This window comes from Corvus cornix, chromosome 28 (assembly GCF_000738735.6).
Source record: "Corvus cornix cornix isolate S_Up_H32 chromosome 28, ASM73873v5, whole genome shotgun sequence".
NCBI lineage: Eukaryota > Metazoa > Chordata > Aves > Passeriformes > Corvidae > Corvus > Corvus cornix.
Window position 1 is genome coordinate 4,158,570 of NC_046356.1, and position 22,618 is coordinate 4,181,187.

Here is a 22,618-nt window from a genome sequence, read left to right on the forward strand (position 1 = left end):
CCTTTAGAGATTCAATTAAAAAATTAGGAAAAACAAGATTTTTCCTCTTTAGGTCAACCCAGAGTGAACGTTCCCATTTGCCCCAGCAAACCAGGGTTGGTTTTTTTTCTCTTAAGTGGAGTCAATGAAAACATCTTGTTCTCCCCAAAATAAAACATTTCTGGGTTTGCAAATGCATCTTTGAAGGCTCCTGTGGTCCCCTGCTTTTTTTAATTAAAGGCAGGCAGATTTCAACTGGGAAATGCCACAGCTCAATAAAAGGCAAAGCATTTAATTTCAAGCATATCTCAAACAAAGCTGCAGCTTTTCATCCCCAAAATACCCTTTTTTTTTTTTTGGTTTGAGTTGTAAATAATTTCAAAGGACCCAAAATAACTTTTATTTTCCCTCCAACAAAGGTTTCATCTTAATTCCAGCTGGCCAAGCTTCCAGTGATTGGAGCCAGACCCTTCCCTGTGGTGCCCAGTGAGTGGACAAGAGGCCAGGGCATGAGCTGAGACCCAGAAATTCCTCTTAAACAGAGCAGAATATATTTTCTTTTTTTTTTTTTAACTTAAGGGTGGCCAAATGCTGGGGCAGATGGAGCAGGGCAGCTGTGGGGTCTCCATCCTTGGAGAGAATCAGCTCCTGACCTGGAGAACGTGGAGAATCTGGAGGAGGGAGCCCATGGCAATGTCATGAGGGTCAACAAGAACATTGCAGAGCCTAAAGGGGCTCCAGGAGAGCTGGAGAGGGACTGGGGACAAGGCATGGAGGGACAGGACCCAGGGAATGGCTTCCCAGTGCCAGAGGGCAGGGCTGGATGGAATTTGGGAAGGAATTCCTGGCTGGGAGGGTGGAGAGGGGCTGGGATGGAATTCCCAGAGCAGCTGGGGCTGCCCCTGGATCCCTGGCAGTGCCCAAGGCCAGGCTGGACACTGGGGCTGGGAGCAGCCTGGGACAGTGGGAGGTGTCCCTGTCAGGGTAGGGTGGGACTGGATGTTCCTTAATGTCCCTCCCGACCCAATCCAGTCTGGAATTCTGTGATATCGGCTTTTGGAAACACCATCAGAGCCCGTCTTTAAGGAGCAGCAGACTCAGGCTGGGGGTACACTCACCATTCCTGCTTTTCCCTTGGAAAAATCCCGCGGGAATTTTTTCCCTGCATCCATCTCCTGGTGCGCGGGGACCTCTGCAGCCCGCGCCGCGCATCGCCCGCAGCCGGGATCGGGATGGAGCCGGGGCCGGGATCGGGATGGAGCCGGGACCGGGATCGGGATGGAGCCGGGGCCGGGATCGGGGCTGGGCCGGGGCCGGGGCCGGGGCCGGGATCGGGATGGAGCCGGGGCCAGGATCGGGATGGAGCCGGGACCGGGATCGGGATGGAGCCGGGGCCGGGATCGGGATGGAGCCGGGACCGGGATCGGGATGGAGCCGGGGCCGGGATCGGGACTGGGCCGCGGCCGGGCCGGGATCGGGATGGAGCCGCGGCCGGGATCGGGATGGAGCCGGGACCGGGATCGGGGATGGAGCCGGGGCCGGGGTCGGGATGGAGCCGGGACCGGGGTCGGGATGTATTTATGGCTCTGGGTCGCTGCAGAGTGTCGCGATCATCACTGCCTGAAAAGGAGCAGCAAATCCAGGGAAATAAAAGGAGGATGCTCCCATGACGGGCAGTGTCTCTCCAAAGAGCCACGCCGTTCTTTCCTCCCCTTCACGGGAGTTTTTGGCTCTCGGGGGGTGGAAAACGCACTCTCAGGTAGCACAAAAACGTCATTCCAGGGGAGAGTGCATGTGGGGAAGGGAGAGAGGCTGGAAAAGGGGAAAAAAGCTGCTTGGGGAAATAGCCGGCAGCGGGAAGGATCCGGTCCTGCACCAGCCATTCCCTTGCGCGGTATTGCCCCCTCCGGATCGGCAGGAGTTGGGCTCAGCGCAGAATTCCCAGAACGGCAGCGCTGGAAAAGCTCCTCAGTGGAGCTGGGGACACCCCAGCATCCCTGAGGAAAATGGAGTCCCAGAAAGAACATTTTCCCCGGCAGAATGAGCCGGGCTAACGCAGCGCGTGCTCAGTGAAATTCCTCCGGGATCGGAGGGAGCTTGGACAGGGAGCAGCACCTGCTCCAGGGCCGGGCCAGCAGCCAGCAGATGGCATTCACAGGCTGCCGCATCCCGGCGGGTGCTCCCGAGTGCGGCCAGGCTTGGATTGCCTCGGGAAACGGGAGAAGAACATTCTTCCTGTGAAAATGAAGGGAAAAGGGGAAACGTGCACCAGAGCCAGAGAGGATGCTGCGGACTTGGACAATTCGCCTTGGAGCCATCAAGTGTTAGAGAATTCCTGGTGTTTTCTTCCCATGGATCTTCTGTCAGCTTCCAAGAGAGAATCCCAGACTGGATTGGGTTGGAAAGGACCTCAAAGCCCACCCAGTGCCACCCCTGCCATGGGCAGGGACACCTCCCACTGTCCCAGGCTGCTCCAAGCCCCAGTGTCCAGCCTGGCCTTGGGCACTGCCAGGGATCCAGGGGCAGCCACAGCTGCTCTGGGCACCCTGTGCCAGGGCCTGCCCACCCTCCCAGGGAACAATTCCTGCCCAATATCCCATCCAGCCCTGCCCTCTGGCACTGGGAAGCCATTCCCTGGGTCCTGTCCCTCCATGCCTTGTCCCCAGTCCCTCTCCAGCTCTCCTGGAGCCCCTTTAGGCCCTGCAAGGGGCTCTGAGCTCTCCCTGGCGCCTTCTCCTCTCCAGGTGAACATTCCCAGCTCTCCCAGCCTGGCTCCAGAGGATGCTCTCTTTCTGTGAATTATTGAACACAACCTTTTGGCAAAGATTTTTTTTTTCCCAAAATCCAACTTGACCCTGCCCTGGCACAGCTCGAGGCTGTTCCCTCTTGTCCTGTGGTTGGAGCAGATCCCGACCCTCCCCAGCTCCCCCCTCCTGTGGGGCAGAGCCACAGCCCAGCTCTGAAACAGTGAAAATCTCAGCCTCTTCAGAAGTGCAAAGGGGCCAGGATGGGGCTCGGGTTGTGGGTGCAGTTCTGGACATCCTGGGAGCAGGAATTCACTCCCCGAGGATGAGCAGGAGCAGCTGCACGGTGTCTCTGCCCAGAACCCAACCAGAGCCCGAGCTTCAGCCCCAAAGCAGCCCTGCCAGCCGGACCATTAAATCCCACAGCCCACGCCGCGGCCACCTTCCGCTTTCTCAGGGAATGATGCGCTGCACCCAAATCCCTCCCACCCCTCCTGCGGGAGCCGATCCTGCGGGATGACGAGCATCCCTGGCTCCCACTGAGCGCTGCGAGGAGAGGGTGGCTCAGCCCTGGCAGCGCCATCCATCCGCCCGGAGCCAGAGTGCGGGCAGAGATTCGGAGCCGGGCAGCCAATTGGAGCGGCGCTGGCACAGGGAGGGGGTGCTCGGCTGCTCTCCCCTCCCCTCCCCTCCTCCAGACCCCCCTCCCCGTCCCCGCGGCCGCCCTCTCACACAAAAGCAGGGAATTAGCTGACTTAGGGGAGCGGAGGCTTCGCCAGCTGCGGGCGGAAAATCATAATAAAATACCTTGGAGGGGAGGGAGGGAGGGAGGGAGGGAGGCGGCCGAGGAAGCGGCGGCCGTGGAGGAACACAAATAACTGCCCTCAATCCATCCCTGTGCCCGAGCACATCGCAGAGCAGCGGCTGCTGCGGGGAAGGCCGACCTAGATGCATCCCCACGCTCCTCCATCCGCAGGCGGATCCAGGGGCTGCACCTGAATCCATCGGGAGGAGGAATGCCGAGCTGGGGTAGAGGCAGGATCGCCTTTGTTCCTCGCTGAGCACCGGCAGCGGTGAGTACGGCCCCGGCCGGGCGAGGCTGGACGCTGGGAGCATCCAGCCGGGATTTGCTCGGCTGTCTTCTCCTTTTCTTCCTCCCTCCATGATGCCTCCGGGACTGGCAGGGAGCAGCTGCCAGAGGCGGGGAGGGGGGGAAAGGTGGGATTTTCCAGAGCCTGGAGGTGTCTGGTGCAGGGAAGGCAGGAACGGAGACAGACGTGGCCGCAGGCTCGCTGAGCCAGGTGGGGCTGGGACAATCCGGGAATGACAATAGTGGGAATGACAGCAGGGAGGGAGCCCTGCAGTGCTGGCAGCCAGCTCTGCTGATCCCAGAGCCTGGAACACAGAGGGATGCTGGATTCACTGGGGCCTCTCCGCAGGTTCATCCCTTTAAAGCAAATACACCTGGATTTATCTCCTCCAGATCATGCCCAGCCTCCAAAGGAAGCAGGAGAAGGCCTGGGAAGAGCTGCACAGCCATGGTCAGACTGCTCAGTGCTGATCTCCTGCGCTGGGGACAGACAGAGCAGCCCCAGGAATCACCCCGCACCCCTCATCCTAAAAAAAAAATATGTTCCCACCTACCCAGCCAGTGCCTGGAATAATCCCAGTGGGAAGGCTGAGCTCAGGGGACCATTCCAACCCACCCCGCAGTGGTTGATGCTGGGCCCAGCACAGGAGCTGATTCCACCTGAGGATGCTCCAGAGCAGATCGGGCCTGACCCTGTTCCCTCGGGGCGGGATCCAGCTGGGAATGGGGTGTCTGCTCCCCCTGAGCAGCCAGGACTGATCCCGAGTCCTGGGCCAGGCTTTGTTGGGAGCTGCAGGCCCAAGGAATTGGGTACAAAGGTTTGAATTTCTCTGTCTGGCAGGAACCTTCCAGTGAAGCAAAAACCCCCATGTATGGGGTTCTAAGGGCCCTGGGGTTCAGTGAGGGTGAAATCCAGGATTGCTGGATCTGAACCAGTTCCCACCAGTGCAGGAGAAAGGCCAGACTGGGAACACACCCCCAGGCTGCCCTCAGCTGAGCTGCTCCAGGTTTTTGGAGTCTGGTTTGGATCACGTGGAGCAAGGTGGGGATGTGATTCCTCAGGGGACATCCCTGTGAGGCCTCCTCACCCCCCTCCACATCCCCGTGGGAGCAGGGACACGCAGCAGTGCCAGGGCTCTCTCTGCAGAACCAGAGCCGGTAATTCCCATCCAATCCAGAAATGTGGGATCTGGGAATGTCCCAAGGCAGCCTGGGAGGAGCTGGCCCTGCTCTCCCCTCTCTGCCACATCTCGTTCCCCTGGGCAGAGGGGGATTTTTGAGGAGATTGGGTTTGGAAGAGAAGCAGGAAGGGCAGGATGTGTGGATATCAGTGCTGCTCCCCAGCGAGATGAGCTGGGATCCGAACAGACCCACAGCTTTGACCCAGGGCCAACCTCACCTCCTCCTTCTGGTCCAAAATGTGCCAAGTCGCCCCAAAATCCCGAGTTTTGCTGCTTTGTTCTGCACAAGCAGCTCTCCCACTGCTTTTCCACGGAGTGTAGCTGCTCCCAGGTCGGGATGCTCCATGCCAACCTCTCTGCCTCCCTTTTCCAGCCTGAGCCCTTCCTGGAGGGATCTGCTGGCTCCAGCCCCTCCCTGAGAGCCATGGGAACCACGGAGGCCACGCTGCGGATGGAAAACGTGGATGTGAAGGAAGAATGGCAAGACGAGGACTTCCCCAGGTGTGTTCCCCAAAAAACAAAACCAGGAGAATTCTATTTTTTCCTGTGAGAAACCATCAGGGCAAGGAGTGGGAGGGTCCTTCCCACAGCCCCAGGGGCAACAGGAGCCTGGACTCCCACAGGAATTCAGAATTTTTGGAGCTGCTCTGGGTGCATCAAAAATTTGGGGATGCTTTTGGCAGCCCTGCGTGAGCATGGGAAGGAGGGAAAGGAGCTGGGTGTGGAGCACTGGGAGAGTAGGATGGATACAGGGATGCATAAAGGGATGGAGGATGGAGGCATGCATATGGGAGTGGATTTGTAGATTTATGGACTCCTTCCAGCCTCTGAATCAAGCAGTGTCTTCCCAAACAGAGCAGTGCTGCTGTGCCAGGGATTTGCCACAGGAAGCGCAGCCATTGGGATGCAATGGATCCGAACGGGTGCCAGCTGTGGGAAATGAGGTGTGTGGGTGACAGGAGGTGCCAAAGTGGCACCTTCCACCTTCAGAGCCACTTCATCAGCTGCACAGAGGTGCCAAAGCCCATCCCTGTGAGCCCCGTGTGCTCTGAATTCCCTGCGCCCAGCCCCATTCCCAGCGTTGTTCCCACATCCAGGCTGCCCAGGGAGGGTGGGGATTCTCCCTCTCCGGAGACATTCCAAACCCACCTGGATGCATTCCTGTGTCACCTGCCCCAGGTGGCCCTGCCCGGGCAGTGGGCTTGGACTGGGGGATGTCCACAGGTCCCTTCCAACGCTGACAATTCCAGGATCCAGCTCCGAATCCCGCTGGGCACCTGGAGCACGGCCAGGCCCAGCCCCTGCTGCGGCTGCAGGTGCCTGGGGGCTTTCAGGGCTGGCCCAGCCGGCTCCAGCTGCAGCCCACAGAGCCCCAGTATTCCCAGACACGGAGAAAGGGGCTCCTGTTCCGCCAGGATGAGCCTGGCTCTGTTCATCCCAGCTCCAGCTGCGTCCCCGTGTGAGCCCCTCTGTGCTGCATCCCACAGGACTCCACTTGTCCTCCCGCTGCCTCCCAAGGGGCTCAGCCAGCCCCGGCGTTCCCAGGGTGGATTTTATTTCCCTCTGAGAGCAGAGCTGCTGGATCTGTGCCAGCCTCAGGCTCCCCCCTGGTTTTTAATGGAGTGAAAGGAGAGGGAAGTGTGGAAAAGAAAGGGATGGATGGATGGGAATCATGGAATGGTTTGGGTTGGAAGCGACCTTAAAGTTCATCTCCCTTCCAAGGGTGGGGACTCCTTCCAGCAGACCAGGCTCCTCACGGACTAGAGAAAGGAAATCGAGGTGTAGAAATGAAAACATTGTCCCAGAGCTCCCTAGAAAATCCGGGATAAGGCTGATCTGGCTCCGGGACACCTCGGCACCAACCCAAGCATCCCCCGGGAACTCTGTCCCACACTGCCCATGCCAGCAGCAAACTTTCCCCAGCCACGACCAAGCCTTCCAGCGAAATTTCTCCTGGAAAGGCCTCGGCACCACCAAACCCGGGAAAACTCCTTGGAAATGAAATGAAAAGCCAGGAAGAGGGAAAGGGATGTGAGCAGGGCCAGGATGAGGCCGGAGCCCTCGGGACGAGCTCCCCAGCCTCCTCCAGAGGGATTCAATCAGGAATGATGCGAGACAGAGCCCAAACAGCCCCCGGGCAAACGAGGGAAAGCCAGCTGGGTTCTACTCGCAATAAAAATAAATAAATTGTCCTTTTCCAGCCGCTTCCCCGCTGGAAGCGCTGGAATAATAGGGCAGAAGCTGCTGCATGTGGGACAGCAGCTCTCCAGCAGCTGATTTGCTGCAGAGCTATTTTTGCCTGGCTGCGATCAGCCAATCTTGCCCCGAAAAGAAAGAGAAAAAAAAAAAAAAAAAAAGGAAAAGCCGTATCCTAGACAGAGATCTGGGCCGGGAAAACAGATCCCAGCCGCTCACTGGGGGCACGGGGCGACATTGCCAGCATTTCCTCCCTGGGAAGCCGAGCCGCGGGAGCAGCTCCCGGCTGAGCGGAGCGGGCGGGTCCGCGCTGCCGCCGCTCCCGGGGCCGATCGCCAGCCCGGCTCGGCCGGCCCGGGGCGGGGATGCCGTAGCCGAGGCGCGGGCGTGCGGAGCGGGAGCATGCTCACTCCTGCATCCCTGCATCCATCCCCGCATCCATCCCCGCATCCATCCCCGCATCCCGGCGTGCCCGGTCCATCCCTGCGAGCAGGGACCGCCCGGGCCCCGCGGAAGGGGCTGGCACGGGGCAGCGGGGACGGGCACGGAGCAAAGCGGAGCCCCCCGACCCTGGGGGAAAGTGCTGCCCCCCCTCACCCCCCCCGGATTTGGCATCCGGGGCTGAGCGCGTTCGGGAAGGAGGATTTCCGCGGGAGGCAGTGATTGGAGCAGCCTTTGGGAAGGTAAGGAAGGCTTTTCCTTCATCTCTGGCTGGTGGATGCTGTCCTTAGATGAATCCCGGGATGAGGGAGCAGCTGCGGGTGCAGCACGTACTCGGCAGCAGCTGCCCCCCCTCCGCTCCCCATTTTGCTGCTGTGTCACCAAACCGTGCCAGGCTCCGGCCGGATAAACAACAGCCAGGCCTCGCTGGGGACAGGAGCGGGAGGAGCTGGAGGGGACAGAGGGATTTTTCCGACTGCTCCGGAGTGTCCGGGCAGCCCCCGGGGTCCGGGTGCCTTTGATCAGGCCCTCAGCTCTCATAAATATACAACGGCCAGCAGCAGAGGATTATCCCTTGATCTACATATTTATAGGCTTTAATTTGGCTGGTGGCCCCGGTGCCACGGCAGCAGGAAGAGGAGCAGGGCTGGATCCTGTCCCCGTTGTCACCTCCCTTCCTGTGTCGCTGGGCCATCAGGCTGCTGGACAGCGACCTCCGCACAGGCCCATCCTCATCCTTCAGACTCCCGGATTTCTCCCTGTTCCATCCCGGGGCTGTCCCAGCAGCAGGATTCCACAGCTGGAGGAATGAGCTCTTCCCTGGAAGGAGGTGTCTTAAACAGAGATTTGACAACGTGAACTTGGAGAGTTGGCGGGGTTTGGGCAGGAAGTGTCAAACCCACACAATTCCAGGGCCAAGATGAATCCCAGCTCCAGTTAAGGGGAAAAGCATCTGGGAATGCCCAGGGCGGGCAGTGGAGAGTGAGGCTCAGCCACAGCAAAGGTTCCTCGCCGCAGTCCAGAGCCAGATTCCTACTTCACCCACCCCAGTGTGGGTCAGGAGCAACTCCAGCAGCTTCCAAAGGGTGACAGCCACACCCTGTGGATTGATTTTAGCAAGAAAAACCTTTAAATCCATTGATGCCTCCAGCTGAAGGGGCCGTGATTTGAGCCAGGAGGGTGCAGGAGCTGAGCACGAGAGGCTGCAAATCCCAGGAAAGGAGTGGTGGGCTGGCCTCTGGCTCCAAGAGAGGGGTTGGAGTGCTGATGCCTGGATTTTAGCATGGAATGAATCCCTTCCAAACCTCAGCAGGGGCTGGGAGTTACCCAGTGGGGGCTGAGGTGACCATTCGAGGTCACACGTGGGGTTTGGTCCTGCCCTGCAGCACCAAGGAGCAGCTGCTTCCCAGGAAAGGTGGTTGTGGCAGGCCTTTGGGTAAAGCTGTGATGGATTGGGATCAAAGCATCCCTCCCTGCGGATTGTGGCCATCCCAGAGCATCATCAGGGAATGGGGATAGAGCACCGAGCACAGAGGGGTTCCCTGGTGCCCAAATGAGGAGCCCCAGAGCCTGGCACTGCCCCTCAGAATTCCTGCGGAGGGAAAATGTGGATAATATGGAGAAAGGGAATTCTGCCAAGGTCGTCTGGGGTCAGGATTTGTTCCCTTGGCTGGATTTTTCATCCCCTGGCTAAATGCAGGGATAGTTCGGAGGTTAGTGGGGATTTCCAGGAGGGAAGCACAGATCCTGGAATCCCTCAGGATGAGCTCTGGGAAAAGAGACAGGGCAGAGCACACATGGGGCTGGGCTTTTTCCCTGCTGTCTCCACTCTCTTGGAATGACTTTCTCCTAAACATCCCCTGCTCTCTCCTGTGGTTTTCCCTCGTGTCCTGCAGGCCTCTCCCAGAAGAGACGGGGATGGAGTCGCTGGGCAGCCCCACGGAAGACGAGACCACGTCCTGTAAGTACCAACCTGCCTTCCCCAGAGCCCAAAGGAAGCCGAGGCCAAGGGGATGGCAGCTTGCAGGCGGGGAGAAAGCCTTGGATTCTCCACAAAAAAAAATTCTCACGTGGGAGAGGAAACCAGCAGGGATTTGGATTTGTTCATCTTTCCCGAGAAGCTGGGGGAGGAAACTGGGATCCCAGGAGTGTGGGCACTTCCATCCCAGTGCCTCCCAGTCCCTGATCCACCACCCTGAGAGTTCCATATCCATATTCCATCATGGAATATCTAGGATGATGTCTTGCACTGCGGACCCAGGCCCAGGATGCCCTGTCAGTTGTTTTCCTTTTAACTCCAGCTCCCCCCAACACTTTAAACTTTAACGGGGCACATCGGAAGCGGAAGACACTCGTTGCACCTGAAATCAACATTTCCCTGGACCAGAGTGAGGGCTCCATCCTCTCTGACGACTTCCTGGACACACCAGATGACCTGGACATTAACGTGGATGATATCGAAACTCCTGATGAGACAGATTCCCTCGAATTCCTGGGGAATGGGAACGAATTGGAATGGGAAGGTAAAAGGCTGGTTCTGGGCGAACGTTTGCAGGGGTTGGGGTGGTTTTTAGCCTCATTTTAAAGATTTTTGACACAGCAGCTGAGGACTGATAAGCGGAGGGAGATTCTGAGGTTATTTCTATCGTATTTGGGCAACGGAGCAAGACTAAAACCCATAAATTTGCACAGATCACGGCTGGAGGTGAAACGCGGTCAGAGCATCATCCCCAGGGTTACCAAAGCTCTTCCCACATTCCCTTCAAGGCAGAACTCTTTGTCCCTTTCCCAGATGACACCCCCGTGGCCACAGCCAAGAACATGCCCGGGGACAGCGCAGACCTGTTTGGGGACGGGGGGACAGAGGATGGCAGTGCCACCAACGGCCGGCTCTGGAGAACCGTCATCATCGGCGAGCAGGAGCACCGGATCGACCTCCAGATGATCAAACCCTACATGAGGGTGGTGACACACGGAGGTGAGCGTGGGGAGGCCACAGCCCGGCTCCCTGCACTGCTTTGGGTCCCTCTGTGTCAGGCTGGAGGGGGTGCCAAGGGTGGTGTTTAGGGGAAAAATCTGTTTAGGGGGAACAAACCAGTTTGTTTGGTACCTCTGCGTGGCAGAGAAGCGCAAAAGTGCTAAAAATATTTAGTGATTGTAGTGAGGTTTGAATTAACGTCTGGAGGGACTACACCAGTCCCTGAGCTGCTCCAGGGCCCACACATCCACAGTCAGAGCTATTTCCAAAATCCAAGCAAAACCAAAGAGCAACCCAGCTTTGAAACCCCCAAATTCCTTCCCTCATCCCCAAATCTGCATTATAGCCAAAACAAGAGGGAAATCTCATCATGAAACAGGTCTGAAGGGGGCCAAACGCTCACCTGGAGCTGAGCAGAGACACAAAAACCAGCCCAGGGCCAAATTTCACTGCTGTTTTCCCCTCAGCTCTGACACCTTTCCCTGGAAAGCGTCACCTGTGTTTCTTTGGCAGGGTACTATGGAGAAGGTCTCAACGCCATCATCGTCTTTGCTGCCTGCTACCTCCCAGACAGCAACCTGGCTGATTATCACTACATCATGGAGAACCTCTTCCTGTGAGTGCCCAGAGAGCTCCGGGAGGGACAGGAGCATGAGGGAAACGCTACAACAGTTTCCCTGTGTTCATGGCACCGGGAATCCCAGCTGGGAATGGTCGGGATCCAAGCCCAGCAGTGCCAGTGTGCAGCTGCAGACTGGAGCGAGTGTCGCTGGTGGGACACTGGCCCCAGCTCCGAGCCCAACAAGCCCAACCATTCAAACATTCCGGTTAATTATGCCAGGGATGGACTCACATCCAGGCTGGAGTGTGGCTGGGACGCTCCCCAGCTGGGAGGTGCTGCTGCCAGGCAGGGAATGGAGCTGGGGTGTCCATCAGAGCTGGTGATCCCTGAGGGACACCCCGGGAGACCAAACCTCTTCCGAGACCTGCAAAGAAAGGGGCTGGAGGTGTTTCAGGGTGACACACAAGCACTTAAGAAATCTAAAGGATGTTTTTTGAGTCTCATTTTGGTCCCTTTTGGTCGCCCCCCGCCAGGTACGTGATCAGCAGCCTGGAGCTGCTGGTGGCCGAGGACTACATGATCGTGTACCTGAACGGGGCCACGCCCCGCAGGAGGATGCCAGGCCTGGGCTGGCTGAAGAAATGCTACCAGATGATTGACAGAAGGTGAGAATGCTGATGGTGGGGCCTCTTCATCCTTCCCAGGCCTTTTCCCATCCTAGAATTCAAAGGAAAATCAGATGCACAACTCCTGTTCTTCAACAGGAATGAGTCTGCCCCAGTCCCGTATTTCTTAGACTGAGCAGGTGCCAGAATGGTTTGGGTTGGGAGGGACCTCAACAATCCTCTCATTCCACCCCCTGCCATGGGCAGGGACACCTTCCACTATCCCAGGTTGCTCCAAGCCCCGTCCGACCTGGCCTTGGAATATTTTGTCAGCAATTGGTTTATAAAGACATTTCCAGAGAGCCAAGCAGAGCAGCGCTCCCACAGCCTGCTGTGTCTGGACGAGCTTCCTGAGGGATTTTGTGTGGGCACACCAGAGGGTGGGCAGCACCAAAACACCTGCTAGAGCCCAGCACAGGACAGGGGAGTTTGGGAAATGTCCTTGGAATGTGACGCTCTGTCCCTTGACTTCTCCCCAGGCTGCGGAAGAACCTCAAGGCCCTGATCATCGTGCACCCCTCGTGGTTCATCCGGACCGTGCTGGCCATATCCAGACCCTTCATCAGGTGAGCAGAACAGCCCCAAACTCAGCGGGCTTTGGAGTGGAAGTTTGGAATCACAGAGTCCTGGAATATCCTGAGCTGGAAGGGATCCACAGGGATCATCCAGTCCAGCCCCAGGCCGTGCACAGACACCCCAACAATCCCACCCTGGGCATCCCTGGGAGTGGGGTCCAAACGCTCCTGGAGCTCTGGCAGGGTTGGGAATGTGCCCATTCCCTGGGGAGCCTGGGCAGTGCCCAGCACCCTCTGGGGAAAAACCTTTCCCTGAGGTTTTCCCTTTTCCATCCCAAATCCTCTGGCACAGCTCCAGACGCTCCCTGGGGTTTAATCCCACAAATCAGATTTTAAGCTCACCCTTAACTGGGGGTGGTGACCAAGGCAAAGCTGCCATTTGTGCTGCATCTCTCTGATGCTTCCAGTGACACCTCCAGAGGTGTTTTTAGGAGCCACAGGGGTGGCACTGCTTCTCTCTCTCTCTCTCTCTGCCAGTGTGAAGTTTATCAATAAGATCCAGTACGTCCACAGCCTGGAGGAACTGGAGCAACTCATCCCCATGGAGCACGTGCAGATCCCAGACTGCGTCCTCCAGTGAGTGTCAGCGGCACCCTGGGGCACAGGTGGCTCTGGGGAGGGGCAGCGCGGACATCCTGCCAGGGGCTGAGTCAAAATCCATGCACTGGGAAGGCAGAGCCTGGGGCAAGCCTGGTTTTACCCAAGGAAGAGCCTCAGACTGCGGCAGCTTGGAGCTTCTGTCCCCCTCAGAGCAAACACTAAATGTGACTCAAAGCGAAGAGCAGCACTCAAAGAATGTTTCCTCTCTGTTGCAGATATGAAGAAGAGAGGATCAAGGCCAGAAAAGAAAGGTAAGATTAATTTGGGGAGGGATGGGATGGAGAGTGGCTCCTCTCCAAGGCCAACCCATTACCCCAGGAAGGCACTGGAGTCTCCCTCCTTCCCACTGGGGAATGGATTTCCAACGGGATTTGTGTTTACAGGGCAGAGGAGAAACAAGACATGACTGAGAGGGAAAGGTAACTCTTTCATTTATCCTTCCTTTGGACAGTCTTTGGGGATGAGAACAACCCCATGTCTTGGTAGCACCCCTGGGATCCAACAGGACATTCCCAGAGTGTTCTGGAGCTGGTAAAGGCTGGAACTGTAGGATAGGAAAATTCTGGAGGGGTTTGGAAAACAAAATCCTTCACCAGCATAATCTGGCCTGGTTTTGGCCCTGATCAGAGTGATACAGCCTCTCCTCTTACTCTGTCTGACTCTGAGGGGCAGCAGGGAAAGATCCACTGGCTGAGGCTGGATTGTTCCAAGAAATAAACAGGAGCTCAGGGCAGGAGGGGGGATTGGTTTGTGGTGGAGATTCGCTTATTTTGTGCCGCTTCTCTTCTCAGCAGGCCCGTGCCCCCAGCAGAGGATCAGGAAACCAGGTTTGAGTTCTTTGTGTGTCTGTGACAGATTCCATGGCATTCGTGATCCATGAACAGGAAAGCCAAGCCTGGGTTAGGCCCAGGATCCCCCAGCCCGGTGTCACCCAGCAGGCATTGTCCCCTCAGCCCATGAAAGCCATGACTGGCACTGTCTGTGTCCCCAGCACACTTCTGTGAACGATTTCACCCAAATTCACTCATCTTTTTGTTGATCTAGTGGCAATAATGGCATTTTTTACCTCAGTTGGCTTCCTGAAAATCACTGCTGTGTCTCTGTTCCTGCCCAGCATGTCCTGAGTGGAAGCAGCACGGATGACCGGAGTAGGAGAACGAGCAGCCTGGCAGTCACCCACCTCAACGACCTTTGGGTACAAGACCTTGCCACCACCTTATTCCAAGTCCTGCAAATCCCGGAGCCTGCCTCCTCTGTCTCCAAGATGCAAAATCCTTCAACCTTTTGGGAAACATTTTCCTTTTAAAAAAAAAGAATGATGAGCAAAGAAACAAAAAAGCCCCACGAAACGAAGCAAGAGCGGCACTTTTCCGGACAGGTTCCGGCGTGTTTCGGGAATGGTCTGTGGAGAGCATTGGCACAGCGCAAATACTCACTGTGTATCCTCGTAGTAAGTCAAGAGCATCCTCCAGTCCATGAATCCCCAGCCCAGACAGAGAATTTATTTTTGGTTTAAATTATAAACCCTTCACTCGCTGCTGGCCAGCGTGGAGCCCTTTTACTTTGAGCTGCTCCCCCAGGTTCCTCCAGGACATCCCAGAAGCTGCCACCCCAGGGAGTAACGACTACAGGCAACGGAAAGAGCCTTTCCCTCCTTTTTACAGCCAGTGTGTGTTTCTTCCTGGAGGTACCAAGTGCCCACGGCCTCGGCACCGCTGCAGCCGCGGCCGCCTCACTTCCGTCATCGCCGGCTCCTCGTTAACTCGTTCCCGTGAGGAAATCCGTGGTTTGTTCCTGATTTGTCCCATCCCGGTGCGTGAGGCACTCTGAAGGAGTCCCACATGGAATGGCAGCCTCCACAGAATCTTCTCCTCCACGCACACACACCAAAGGGGCTGGGTTTAGAAGGAGCCTTACGGACAGGGAAGTTTTCCATGTCTTGTCTTTGTCTCGATGTCACGACACTGGACAATCACTCACTGCTGGTACCTCCTACGAGCTGCTAAAGTGTTGGAAGTTTCCCTCACGAGGGCCTCATCCATCAGCATTCCTGCCTGGAATATCCCCGTGGAGGCTGCAGGGCTGGGTTCTGGAGCTGAGAGATGCAGGTGTGACACTGACTCCTGGAATTCGGATTTCGGACTCATGAGGATTCTGTGAGCAAATAGGGGAAGAAAGAAATCCAGGAACAACTGTCTGGCCAAAATTCTTTGGAAAATCCCGATTTCACCAGAGCCAGCTTGCAAGGCCTCAGGGTGCCCAGAGAAGCTGTGGCTGCCCCTGGCAGTGCCCAAGGCCAGGTTGGAGATTGGGGCTTGGAGCAGCCTGGGACAGTGGGAGGTGTCCCTGCCATGGCAGGGGGTGGCACTGGGTGGGCTTTAAGGTCCCTCCAAACCATTCCAGGATTCCATAACCAGGTAAAGCCCCTCACAGACACCTGCAGATGAAGAATTCCCTGCCTATGTCACCCCTTCAAGGAGAATTCTGGCAAAGCAGGATTTTTCCTGAAGGTGGGGATGGCTCCTCTGGACACACAAAGCTGCTTTTTCCTTCCTTTCAGTGAATAAACCACTCTGGAGGAGATCCTTCTTTCCCCAGATGCTCCAAGGAAGCACCAAATGTACTTTTTAACCTTCATCCTCATTTGAGGCGTTCTCCTCACACACTGCAGCCATGGATGGATTTCCTGCCCGCACCTTTGCATGGAAAGCAGAGCACTGCACCCACAGCACCAACCCAGAGGTGGAAGATGGAAAAAAATTCCACTTTTCACCTCACTGGCACGTCAAAAACAAAGCACCAAACAAGCTCATCAGAAACCGGTTATTGGCAAAATATTCCAAGGCCAGGTTGGACGAGGCTTGGAGCAGCCTGGGACAGCAGAAGGTCCCTGCCCATGGCAGGGGTGGCACTGGATGGGATTTAAGGTCCTTCCAACCCAATCCTGGGATTCTACAAGGAATTCTGTGCTGCAGGGGAAGAGCAGCCCCTCCAGGTGTTTCTGGAGATCAGATTTGTTCCAGGTGACGCCTCCCCGCCACCCTGAGCTCCCAGCTTTGTGTCTGGAGACAGAAGCGGCAGCCAGGAATTCCCAAATTTCCAGTGCAGAGCTGGGGATCCCTCACACTCGGGCTGCCAGAGGGACTGAGCAGCCCGCAGAGGCGAAGGAAGGACTTTGCTGATTAAATCGATTTTAGTTCTGCCTATAAACAATCACAAAGCTCCTCGTGGTCCCACAGTCTGTGAATTCCCTGAGAATACTGAAAGTAGATTTTCCTTTTTTTTCCTTTGGAGATTGTTTTTATGGATTTAGAGAAAAATCATCAGCTTTCTACTGAGAACGTGACCCAAGCTGGGCACTGCAAGGGAATTTGCAATTCTATAACGAATAAAGTGGATAAAACATGGGATGATGGGTCAAAAATCCAACTCCAGAAAGCTTTTGTGCATCAGAAAACATTCACAACCTCATAGAAAATACTGCTGTCATGGAAAACACAGACGTGGGGGATAAGGAATCCCAATCACCTTTCTCGTGGGGGCTCTGGGCCCTCAGCAGTCTCCACACCAGAATGTGCTTTTTGGTTGTTTCAGAACAGAAACACTCTGTCTGCATTTCCAGAAAAAAAAAAAAATACAGAATGAGCAGATCTGACAATGAAACTTCACATTTTTCCAAGTAATTCCTTCAGAGCAAGGGAATTTCAGCTGGGAAAAGGACAGATCCCCAAGTTCCCTTCACGAGAAGAAGGCGGGCAATTGTTTCCACACAAAAGTAAATTTTTAACTTCTTGGAACCAATTATTATTATTATTTTTTTGTTTGTTTCAAAAAGTGCACTTTCTGATGGAGCACTCCAAGTGGTGTGCATGAGATTTTAATTTTTCACGGAGTTTTATGAGTGTATAAAGTTTATGTTCCTGGATGGATGGATGGATGGATGGATGCCTGGATGGATGGATGGATGCCTGGATAATGCTTTTATGTCTTTTCAACGCAGAGAAGAACCTGCAGCCCCATCGAGGAGAAATGATAAGTGTCAAAAGTGCATTTTATAGCAGCAAAGAAAAAAAAAAATTCATTCTCATTAACTTATTTCAACCAGTGCTTTTAGGCGTTGATTGCAAAACAAAAAGCTACAAATTCTTGGACAGAAACACCAAAAAATGTCCCAAAGGTGGAGTGACAAATCTCAGTTGGATGGGGAGAAACCTGCACTGTTGCTGGTAAAAGTGCATTTACAGTAGAACTCTGACCAGTATATATAAAAATATAAATATGTCGAAAGAATAGAATGAAATAAACTTCATCCCTTTAGCAATACTGCTGCACTGCTCCGTGTCCCCAACGTGCACCAGGCCCTGGTCCTGCCTGGGAAAACCATCCCTGGAGGGTCAAGGTTTTGGTTTATGAATTCTCTGTATTGCACTGAGCAGTTTCTGCTCTGGTTTGACCTTTCCTGGGATTTTTTCTTCCTGGTGAATCCCTGGGAAGTCACATTTTAGCTGCGGAAAAAGTTCTTTTACTCCCATCTTCAGAGGAATCCTGGTGGTTTTACTCATTGTGTGTTTAATGGCCGGACTTCAATTCATATCAGCCTGGAAAATCCAATCTCTTCCTGTACAGTTGATTCCAGAGTAGGAATTTCCTTCCCCTCTCTTTGAGGATTTATCCCAGGCCCTCCTCAGCTCCAGACAGCCCCAACTTTTCTGGTTTTTCCACACAGAATCACCCAGATTTGGGACTGTCCAGTAATTTTTATTCTGACTCACAAGGAAGGCACAGGAACCAAACCTGGGATGCTGCTGTAGATTCCAGTGGAATAATTAATCCCATTTTTTTCTGTACAGTGCTGTGTCAATGTGAGTAGATATCTAGAGCTTCCCTCGTGGCAATTTTTCCATCTCTTTTTTTCCCACAGACGTGCAGAAAAGGTTTTAACGACGACAAATCCTCTATTTGAGAGGTCTGGGGATTCAAACACCCAGGAGTCAGGGACGGGCTGGTGGCAGTGAGCTGGGACTGGCCTGGCAGCAGCTGAAAGGGACAAAAACTGGCTCTAAACACAAAAAGCACATTTTTCTCTTTTGTATTTCCTTCCTTCCTGGCAGCCAGAAGCGCAGCACATCTTGGTCAAGCGGAGTTTAGGACTCACCATGACAATAAACCCCAACCCCAGGGTTTGGTTATTTTTTTTTCCTTTCACCCCCACCCCAGCTGTACAAACGTGTGAAATGTCATTTCCTGACGTGGTTGTAATTAGGTGGTTTGTGCTAGCGGACTGTTCATCTGTATCCCAAGTTTTGCTTTGTATTATTCCATAAAATCTGTGGATATTCAATTAAAATGAGACTAATCCTTCAGCCAACCCGCATCCCCTTCCTTCTGTCAGTAGATTTTGTTTCGGCTTTGGCTCCATGTGGAAAATATGAGGACAATTTTTGTTTGGATGTTGTTGCCTTGAAGGAAGGCATTCGAGGGCCTCCCTGGAAATTCTGACACTGCAAAATTCACATCTCCAAGTGGTTTTACGAAATTAACTCCTGTTCTGGAGGATTCTTTCCCAGTTTCCCTCAGCTTTAGGAAAGAGCCGTGGAAAAAATCCTATCCTTGGGTTTCTATCAAGCCGTACAGAACCCTGCTTGTCTCAAGTTGTTTAATCTCATGGTTTTTTAACATATATTTTGATTATCCAATTAATAACCTGATTGGGAATTGAAAAAAACCCAAACCAAAACCACTTAAACAGAAACAAAACCCCAAGCCCCAATAAACCGTTTAAATTTTTTAATATTAATAATATTTAATATTATTTTTAATATTAAAAATAGCAAGTATTTACAGGAAAATGCCTGAGATGTCTAATTTGAGTGGGTTTAGATAAGTCATTAACATAATTAATGAGTTGGAAATATGAAGATATACAAGCCTAATCCTCTAACAAGCACTGATGTATTCATGCTGTGAATTCTTTCAGGAAATCCATATTAATTGAAACTAATTTTCAATTAGGGCTACACCTGTGCTCTCTGTCTGTATGAAGCAGATTTTTTTGTTCTGATTTTATTTTGTCCCAAAAAAACCAAATCCTACCAGGATCAATAACATTTTTTTTCTGCTCATCCTCCACTTTTTTGTTTAATTTCTATATAAAAGTTTGTAGGGGTTGCAATTTTGTAGCTCAAATATTCAATTTACGGGGTCAACAACCACGTGGGAGCTTTGGGGTGACCAAATTTTGGCTTTCCAGTGCCTGAAGGGGCTCTGGGAGAGCCGGAGAGGGACTTGGGCCAAGGGCTGGAGGGACGAACACGGGGAATGGCTTCCCAGAGGGCAGGGTCGGGTGGGATATTGGGAAGGAATTCTTCCCTGTGTGGAATATTTTTTTAAACTAAAGCCTGGGTTTGCCTCCAGAACAGAAGAATCCTTTCCCAGCTGGATCTGAGTCGTGCAGCCTGAGCAAAAAGGCAGCACTGCCACCTCCCCAGTGCTGGAATCTCCTGTGTCACACGAGCTGTGAGCTGAGCTGCCACCGAGTGGGAATCTCTCCTCCCACAGGCTGCTCTTCCCTGACAGTGACTGCGGCTCCTGAATGGAGAAAGCTCCAGGGAAAGCTAATTCCAGCACAGAATATTCCGAGGGGTTTCCCATCCTGGCTGATCTCGGTGCCTCACAGACACAAATCGAGATTCCCAGATTAAGACGAGGATTTCTCCCGAGCGATCAACCCCCACATGAGGGGTGAGGTTCATCCCGCCTCGTTTTATCCACCTGGAAAGGGATAAATCAGTTTAGTTTCCCTCTGGATGGAGGAGTCGATTTTAGAGATGATTTCACCTGCCTGGGGCTGAGTCACTCTGTGGTGAGGCCTCTTGTCTGCACTGAAGGGGGATAAATCAGTAAATACCCAGTTCTACACCACTCACATCTTTCAGGATTCATTTAATGAATCACAGCCAAGGGGAGGAAAACAAAGTGATGATGTGAGTGAGAAAGAGGGAAAGGGCTGGAACATTCATTCCTTTTCCAGCACACACTTGGATCCCTGACCTCGGCACCTTGGGTTCAGTTCTGGGGATGTTGGAGGCTTTCTCTTGCCTCCACCTTTTGTTTAAGAATCCACCACGATCCAAAGCTCCCCAACAACCCCACCCTGTCCCAGAGTGGGATCCAAACGCTCCTGGAGCTCTGGCGGGGTTGGGAATGTGCCCATTCATTCCCTGAGGAGCCTGGGCAGTGCCCAGCACCCTCTGGGGGAAGAACCTTTCCCTGATCTCCATCCCAAATCCCCTGGCACAGCTCCAGCCGCTCCCTGGGCCCTGTCCCATCTCGGTGAGGTCCTTCCTTCCCTCCAGGACAGTTTTCCAGGCCAGTCCCACTTCCCAAAGCAGTGCTACACCGGTTATTTTTCTTCATCTGTCTCTTCCTTGAGGGCACAGCTGCTCCTCAACCCTGCCTTGTCCAAGCTCTCCATGTGACCTCTCCCACGGGACCTTGTCACCAGCGGCAGCCGTGGCAGGGAATGTCACCCTGACGGTGGCAGGTCCTGGCTGGGAGCCACCAGGATGAGGTGCCAGCCAGTTAAACCTCACACTAACTAACTTTGCTATTCCACTGCCCTCATTTTGCTCACTCTGAGCTGCTGCAGTTACTGAGGTTCACAGCAAATTCTGCTCTCCTGACGCTTCTGTTCCCCTGCTCTCCTTCAAAGAGGGAGGCTTTGGGAAGCTCCACAGCCTTGGAGAAGGACTCTGAGCCACCCAACTCCCCCTGAATTCTGGAAAGAATAAATAACCCCAAATTTCAACATTCCCAAGTGAAAATGACTCCCATTCCTTGCCTCTGACGTCCCCTCCAGGCAGGAGGAACCTTGGCATAACCTTGCTCATCCCATAAACAATGTCTTATGATTAATGAAGGATTAAAATTCTGAATTAAAGCTGCAGAAGAAATGAGTCATATTCTGCAGCAGAAAGGTCACCGGGCACCCAGCACCTAAACAATCCCAGGGGAATAATGCCCCGGTGGCTCCATGAATATTAAACTGCCTCCTGCTAAATTTAGCTAAGTTTGAACAAAGAATATTAATATGAACTTTTAGTAAACATTAGTATTCTAAAAATAACGTTTAGAGAGGGAACATTGCTTGTCTTTGATTCAGGCTCGCTGGTGAATGGCATTTGTATGAGTAAAGTGTCCGGCAGATAACATATCTCTGGCATAAACAAGCCCCAAAAAAAGGAAGTTTCAGATGACCAACACGTAGCTCACCCAGAAACGGGGCTAAAAAAAGCCTTTCTGAACATTTGGCATTTGCATAACTCATATTTTTATGGGTTGAGTGAAGTTTGCTGGAGCTGGGAAGTGTTTAAGTGTCACCACTGCTGTCAGTTGTTGTTGGGCCGAGGTGGGTTTTGCTGGGAAGGAAGGAGACAGCTGGAATGTGATCTCCAAATACAGGCAGGCACTTGCCACATCCAAAGGAACAGCAGCTCGGAGGCCAGGCAGGAATGTGGGAATTTGAGCTATGTGGGTGAATTCCAGCTCCCAGGATGGCTGGTGCATGAGCAGGAATAGGGGAGAGAGAAAAACCACTCCAGGGAGCCTAAAAATGAACTGGGGAAAAGGCCAGAGGAGAACTGAGGGGCTGGAGAAAAAGGTTTAAAAATGAGATTTTATACTGAGGAAAAGGAGCTTTTGCACTGAGGAGAAATGAGCTTTTCCACTGACAGGAATAGGGTTTGCAGCTGTGAGCTTAAAAAAAAGCCCAACAGCAACAACAAACGGGCCCCGTGTCCTTCAACCCTCCCGTTTCCAGAAGAAACAGAAGTGTTGACATTCCTTATGGAGATAGTGGGACACTGCTCCGGGTTCCCTGATCCCAAACAACCCAGCCAACCCCTGCTGCTCCCGCCACAATTATTGTCTGCTTTCAATACTAAAAATCCACCGTTTCTTTTGATACAGCTTAAGCCACATCCTCATTCTCCCAAGGGTGGAAACCCCACCTGTATTCCTGAGCCACGTCCCTGCAGGCAAATCCAACTGGGCAGAATACAAATTTCCCTCACTGGGATGGCATGTTCCAAAAATATTTGGATTAGCAGGTCTGCAGTGCAAAGAGAACTGGAGCAGAGGTGGCTGGGGTCGGCGTCCCCTCGTAACTCTGACACAGCTTTGGAGCCTCCTGGTTTCTTTTTCCCTTCACGTAAGGTCAAATGTGGTAAAATAATCCCTGGAGTTGGATTTCTTAACCCAGACAACTTCCTAGTTCAGGGATGGGAGAGAAAAGCAATAAAAGGCATTAAAAAAAATTGAGTAGGAGTTAATTTGAGGCCAATTTATCAAATTTTTTTACCTTCATCAGCTGAGGGGGTGATGTGGGGACTCCCCCCTGCAAATGCCAGGCAGGGGCTGGGAATCCAGCTTCCCTGAGTTTGCTCAGACTCAAGAATCCAAGCTCCAGATTCCTCTGGAATTATCATTTTACCCTGGCATTGATGGTGAAAGTGTAACTGCAAGTGGTGCCTCCAGGAACAGCCAAATGGTCTTTTCATATTCACCCTAAATAATAATGACAGTGGGAACACTGGAACTAAGACTGGAAG

At 53.5% G+C, this 22,618-nt stretch overlaps 1 protein-coding gene across 3 annotated transcripts; it reads left to right on the forward strand.

The window, feature by feature from the left end:
- The first annotated feature begins 3,552 nt into the window (after positions 1-3,552).
- ATCAY (ATCAY kinesin light chain interacting caytaxin) lies at positions 3,553-18,378 on the forward strand. 3 transcript variants are annotated; one of them, XM_039566005.1, is made up of 13 exons: positions 3,553-3,796; positions 5,368-5,495; positions 9,527-9,591; positions 9,932-10,153; positions 10,423-10,608; positions 11,122-11,224; positions 11,704-11,835; positions 12,315-12,401; positions 12,888-12,986; positions 13,226-13,261; positions 13,394-13,429; positions 13,802-13,837; positions 14,125-18,378. In XM_039566005.1, exons 2-13 carry the CDS (start codon positions 5,419-5,421, stop codon positions 14,132-14,134), a joined length of 1,089 nt encoding a protein of 362 aa, XP_039421939.1. In that variant the 5' UTR covers positions 3,553-3,796; positions 5,368-5,418; the 3' UTR covers positions 14,135-18,378. The 3 variants fall into 3 exon arrangements, with proteins under 3 accessions (XP_039421939.1, XP_039421940.1, XP_039421942.1); XM_039566006.1 differs by having other exon boundaries at positions 13,805-13,837; XM_039566008.1 differs by lacking the exons at positions 3,553-3,796; positions 5,368-5,495 and adding an exon at positions 7,589-7,873.
- The last annotated feature ends 4,240 nt before the right edge of the window (positions 18,379-22,618 follow it).